Source organism: Ziziphus jujuba, chromosome 3 (genome assembly GCF_031755915.1).
Source record: "Ziziphus jujuba cultivar Dongzao chromosome 3, ASM3175591v1".
In the NCBI taxonomy this organism is placed as follows: Eukaryota; Viridiplantae; Streptophyta; class Magnoliopsida; order Rosales; family Rhamnaceae; genus Ziziphus; species Ziziphus jujuba.
Window position 1 is genome coordinate 26,279,328 of NC_083381.1, and position 6,418 is coordinate 26,285,745.

The 6,418-nt window shown below is 32.1% G+C and overlaps 1 protein-coding gene across 1 annotated transcript; it reads left to right on the forward strand.

Annotated features, from left to right (window-relative positions):
- The first annotated feature begins 3,095 nt into the window (after positions 1-3,095).
- Positions 3,096-4,381, forward strand: LOC125423499 (EPIDERMAL PATTERNING FACTOR-like protein 5). Its single transcript, XM_048477939.2, has 2 exons — positions 3,096-3,540; positions 3,663-4,381. Exons 1-2 carry the CDS (start codon positions 3,408-3,410, stop codon positions 3,887-3,889), a joined length of 360 nt encoding a protein of 119 aa, XP_048333896.1. The 5' UTR covers positions 3,096-3,407; the 3' UTR covers positions 3,890-4,381.
- Positions 4,382-6,418: the final 2,037 nt, after the last annotated feature.

A 6,418-nucleotide genomic window follows, 5' to 3' on the forward strand; every position in this document is an offset into this window, starting at 1 on the left:
TACATTTTATTATTTATTCGGGCAGAAAAAAGAAAAGTATATTTTCAACATAACTTGTTCTCTTAAGACTTGAGCATATTCGGCTAAGCTAGTTTTGTGAATCACCGTATTATATTTTCTTCCAACAATGAGATGATTTTTCTGCTCTCTTATAGCCTTCTGATAGTGTTATGAAATTCCTGAGGCCTTGGCCTATTCAATTAACCATGTACCATCTCTCATTTCCTCTATCCAAATTCACTGCTATTTCTTCAACCCAAAAACAAATAAATAAATAACTATTGTTAAATCTGTATCAAACATGTGTTAAAAACCCAGTTAGACTTTTGTGTTCCAATCTTCCTTTGCATGTTTTTCCAAGCTTCCCAAATAGTATGAAATAATCTCTCTCTCCTTTTCGCAGTTATGCATACTAATTACCATATTTATATATATAGAAATATATATATATATCTTCATCAATATTCCTGCACCATTGAGAAGTCAATAAGTATGTACAAAATGGGCCTTGTTTAATCTCATGTTTCTTTTTCACAATGTAACTCAGCTTTCCTCTTGATCTTCTTCATTGCTCTTGAGAACGACAGGTCTACATATTTCTTTTTTCTCATCTTTTTGTTTCTCCAATGAAATCTTTTTAATATGTAGTAGAAGTAGAAAAATTGAAAGATTTAGACGACAGTGTAAGGAATGGCGTTTCTTGAGAATGAAAAATCATGCATACAGAAAAAAGAGCAGCTACCTATGAAGTAGCAGAGTGAAAGAGTGAAGTGTCCCTTTCCAACAATCCCACAGTTTGATGTATAAAATCATGTGAAAGTGAACCAAGTCAAAAAATTTAAAATAAAAAAATGGTTTGCCTTTGTGCCATGGACTGTCCTCCTCATATGCTATACAATATTACCAGTGTTTGGACCACTATTTATTATTTTTTATTTTTTGCCAAACACAGCCTCATTCATCCAAACCAATAAACACATCAAGGCCCAAAGTAGCCTCATTTCTCATTTATTTTCGGGCCTTGAAAAATCAAATCCAAACCCATTTTTTACCCTCTAAAAACATACCAAATGTTCGGCTACACCCAAAATCAATCTTAATGGGTTTTAATAATCATTTTGAATTTAGATTTTTCCATTGTTAAACTTTTTTTCTTTTATTATTATAATAAGTTCGAGAATGGAAAATTTTCACGGAAATGGAGATATGAATTATGCATTTAAAATTAAAAGTGTATTCTCAGTTGGTACCACTATATCAAACCTAGGAATAGACAATTGTTAAACTAAAACCAAACCTGAGCATTAGGCAGCCAACCATTTTGAGTGAATTCCATGCTGAATAAAGGGCTAATTATTATTATTATTATTATTATTTTGCCTTGAATGCTAGCGAACCAACCCAAAAAACCCCATCAAATCACCAAGCCAGGGTTCACCAACCCACCATACCATTCCTACTCTATGTGCTAGACTTGGCCCGCACTTACAGAAAGATCATGCGGGTTCATTTAATAGAACTGCTCTCTCTCTCTCTCTTTCTCCACCCTCTTCTACTTTTTCAAAATTCCTTTTTTTTTTTTTTTCCTTTTCCTCCAAGAAATATATATATTTATGAGATCTATAAACGTAACAAAATAATTTCCAAATAAATAATGGTCCAGAAAACAACAACAATATGTCCCCTGTGCAAATTGGGTCACCTACAGAATTTAATAGGCCTCACCATAATGGAGAGAGAGAGAGAGAGGGGTTTTTGGTGAGAAAAAGAGAGAAAGAGAAGGGTCAATAATGGTTAGGTAGTGTGGGGTACAGAAGGTGGGGACTGGGGAGAGGTGTGTGGGTTCAGCTTGATTCAGATGTTCGTCTCGTACGAGACAACTTTACTTCCCTATTCTCCCCACACGTACGCAACCACACGGGTGCTCTTCCTCATATACCTGAACACCCTCCTCCTTTTGGTAATATTACCACTTCACCACTGTTTTTCCCCTATTTGTCTTTTCTATTTCTTTTTTTCTTTTTTACCTCCTTTTCATAATTTCATCCATTTTGATGTAGTTTGATGTCAACCTGCAAATATTGCTATTTTCTTTCCTTATCTTTGTATATATATATATATATATAACCCATGTACACGTATTCTTCTGTTTTTTTTTTTTTGTTCCCTATTTTTTTCATCCCCATTTTTATCCTTTATTAATATGACATGATGTCATTTTAATTAAAATATTGGATGGAGATTTCTGTCTCCAACTTTCAATTTCATTTTTTAAAAAATCCAATCTCATTTTAAAATACTAAAATAATTCATTTTAACATGAATTGAAATTTGTTTGTGTTTGGACCATCTACTTTCCATTATTATAATTATTATTTTTAATTATAACAAATGTAATTTTAGTGATTTGCTAGAGTGATTGAAGAATTCGAATAAGGCTATAATTTTTTCTTTTATAAATCATTTTTTAAGATTTTAAGATAATGGATAATTATTATGGTCAATATTTGAATTTGAATTTAAAATGGTTTTAAGTAAATTCAAATTTAGATTGCCGTTAATTATCTCAATTAAGTAGAGATGATCATAGAAACAATTTTATTTGAACAGTTCATAATAAAGATAAAAAGCGAATGGGATTTTATGGAATTTCTATATACAACAAAACAGTCATTAAATCTATAAAAAGAAAGTTGGTACAATATGCCAAAAAAAAAAAAAAAACTCTGTTTATATATAAAACTCTCTCATTGTCTTCTTGTAAATTTATTTTTCAAGTAAATTTTACTTTTATACTTATACTACCATTTATCTAAATTTTTATTATTTTTATAGATAAATATTATTTTATTAAATTCTATTTTTACTTTTGTTCTCTGCAAGTTTATTACAAAATAAAGGTAGAAAATTTCTTGATAACCAACAAATGCAAAGAGAGAGGGAGGAGAGGAGTGAGAGTGTTCTCGGTAAGTGGTATTCTCGTAAATATATTCATTAACAAAGGGTTTTTCCCAGCTTCATCACAATCATTCAGGGCCTTATTGGGTCCACTCTTTCCCTTTGGCCAAACAATAAAACAAATCCAATAAAACTCTCTCTCTCTCTCTTTCTTTTCTTTCTTTGGTTTTTCTCTTTCTTTGATCTTTTGGGTTCTGTGTTTTTGACTTGGACTTCTCTTCCCTCACGCTCACAAGTAAAAACTGCAATAGTAATGAACCATCACTCGCTCTCTATCTAAACCAAAAAAAATTTCAATCTTCTCTGCTACTGAACCTTCTTTTTTTCATTTTTTTTTTAATCATCTTCTTCATAATCTGGCCCCCCCATCAACCCCCAAATCTATCTTTTTTCTCTTATTCCACTACCCACTATCTATTTTTGCTAACCTACGCAGCTCCAGCTCGGCGATGGGCGTACTGCACCAACGCCATCACTGCAGCAGCCATTACGTTAGGCTATCAACTCTCACTGCCTTTTTCACTTTTCTCTGCTTATTTGTTTCAACTTCAACCTCTTCTGCTCTAACTCTCACCCAACTCGGTAAGTGCTACCACTACTAGTAGTCAACTACTAGCTAATTATGATCGTCCCCGTTTTGTTTGACTCGGTAACTCAGTTGGACTCTTTTTTTTTTTTTTTTAAAAAAATTTATTTAATTTCAGGTGGATTGGAGAGTAAAGAAAGTGGGGAAGTTGCATTGGAGCGAGTTCTGAGTCAGAAGAGACTGACTGGACCGGGTTCATCACCACCCACTTGTAGATCCAAGTGTGGAAGGTGTTCACCTTGTAAACCTGTTCACGTTCCTATTCAACCTGGTTTGAGTTTTCCTTTGGAGTATTATCCTGAAGCTTGGCGATGCAAGTGTGGGAACAAGCTCTTCATGCCTTGAAGAAAAAGAAAAAGAAAAAAAAAAAATCTAAAAGCTATAATTAGCTAACAGTACAGGGAACAAGAAAGAGAGGAGAAAATCTTCTTCTTTTTTTTTTTTTTTTTTTTTTAAGGTTTCATATATATTTTGATTTTCTGTCAGTAATTCTTATTATTTTTAGCATTATTATGGTTTTTTTTTTTTTTCTCTTTTTAACTTCGTTTTGATTAATGTTTATATTACTATTTGCGAGAGAGATTTTGGTTAAATGTGGTGGGGGACAAGAGAGCGTTGGGAATGTAAGATTTGTAGGTGAGATTATCGAGAGGGATCTCTCTCTATTTCCCTCTCTCTTTGTTTATGATGATTATATATAATTTTCCTTTTTCTTTTTTTTGCACTTGCATTAATGCAAGTTTATTATGGGACAGAATGGAAGTAAAAGAGTATGTAATTAAGATGAAGGAACAGACTTTGGCGTTGATTAATTAATTCCCCTACTTTTTCTCTTCTTCTTCTTCTTCTTCCTCTCAATTTTCTCTCTCTTTGTAACATTTGGAGAATCAACTGTACAACTGTAGCTAAGCCAAATGAGTAGGAAACCTAAATTCCTACTCGGGTTTACCTTAGATTAGGTAAAAAATAGTGTGTAAAGCTATATGTATAGACTGTAAATTGTAGAACAAGTACAATACCAAAACTTATTAACTTATCCTATTTTTAAGTACAACATTTGGGTTTTTCTGTTCCTTAAATATGTAGCAATTTGATTTCATTGATGTCTACTCGGCAAAACGAAGTTGCACTCTTTCTCTCTCTTTTTATCATTAAATATCTGAGAAAATGAACAGTAATGGGTAAATAATTGATATATCTAGCTAGGAAGCAGGAGAAGCAGAAGCCTAGCTGTTCCATGAATTTGTGGTTATGGGTTTTTGGCAGAGAAACTTATTTTTCAATCTGTAATAAGTTTTGCAGAGAGATCATATATACATATATACATGTGCATATATTTATATATATGTGTGTGCGTATGTATATGATCAGGAAATGCATGTGAAAGAAACATGGGTTTCCATTCCATGTATTATGAGGATGGTTGGAAGAGTAAGAAGAAGCAGATTTATCAGAGCGAATGTGAGAAAAGATGGACAGGACATTCATCAGAGACCATGGACAGGACATTCATCAGAGACCATCTGTTAGTTTTTCGTCGTTCTCTCTCTGCAACCATATCTGAGAATACTTGCTTTTCTTTTCTTTTTTCTAATTTTATTATTATTTTCTTTACGACATCAAAAAAACCTCTCTATCTATTAATTTCTTTCGCTGTTTAGTGATACGACAGCATTAATATCTGTATGGAAAAAGAAAACGGTTTCTTTCATCGAATCGTTTCGTACCCTCTCCTCCAAGTCTACTCATTATTTCTTTTTTTCCTATATTACCCCCATCTTCATTGACTATATTACGAAGAGCCTGCGGGCTTGTGGCTTCTTCTACGTACTACTGGTATCTGCAAGAGCGTCATGTCGTTTGGATGTTCTGGTCTTTTATGGGAATTACCATTTATTTATCAGTATCTGAATTTAATGAACCAAAGAAAGAGCATATAAGTCATAAAAGTCATAACCATATATCTTATATATTCCTTCACTTATAAATAATCAATCAATTGTTCCATTCTTATTGTTTTATAATCAAAAGTGGTAGCAATTATAGCTCTCATTGATAAGCATAAAATCATGCAGAAAGTAATAATTTTTGTGTTTAGTATCAATGAAAATCTTATTCCCACTCATTTGTGTCTGTCCGTGTTTTCCCTGGTACTATTCTTGTCTTCAATATCACAAATAATTGATAAAACAGTAGACATATAATTAAGAGTCTTCTTGTATACGACCACACGAAATTACCATTTCCATTATATAACCATTATAATGGTTATATATACATACATATATCATACATGTCAAAATATTTTCAATAAAAGAAAAGAATCTCATAATGTTCTATAATTATTACATAATTAACTATTCTTAACATTCCCATTTAGTTAGAATATAAATATATGCATTAGTTACTCCACTCTTCCTTCAAAAGAAAATGAAAGGGAAACTTTAGGGGAATTCTATGACTATTCAATGCTATATATGAATTTTCTCTTGTGTGAGGTTCTAAATATGGGTTTGTGTCGAAAACGGTATAAGCCCATGACAGCGTTGTTCATATTAAATGTGGTAAAAAGAAAAGACTGTAAAAAGGAAAAGAAAAAAAAAAAGAAAAGAAAAAAAAAAGTCTATAAGCCATCAAGTCTCACCCATCAACCATTTCAAAATTTAGGAATTCCATTCACATTATTAGTTTTTGTTTTGAATTTTTGCTGGGAATTAACTGTTCCTTCACGAGGCCTGACAAAAGATTATCCGTGGGAATTTTATTTTTTTATTTTTGAAAAAAAAGTTTTTTCTTGACATGATTTATATTTGCTGGATTAGGTGAGACAGCTTGACAATAGAGAAAAGAAGATGAGAAAGAAGAATGGAGATG

What these genes read in the sequence shown, in the direction of transcription:
- LOC125423499 (XM_048477939.2), top strand. Translation starts at nt 3,408, where the DNA reads ATGGGCGTACTGCACCAACGCCATCACTGCAGCAGCCATTACGTTAGG. An exon ending in TCTAACTCTCACCCAACTCG is followed by an intron (nt 3,541 to 3,662) that starts GTAAGTGCTACC and finishes ATTTAATTTCAG; the next exon opens with GTGGATTGGAGAGTAAAGAA.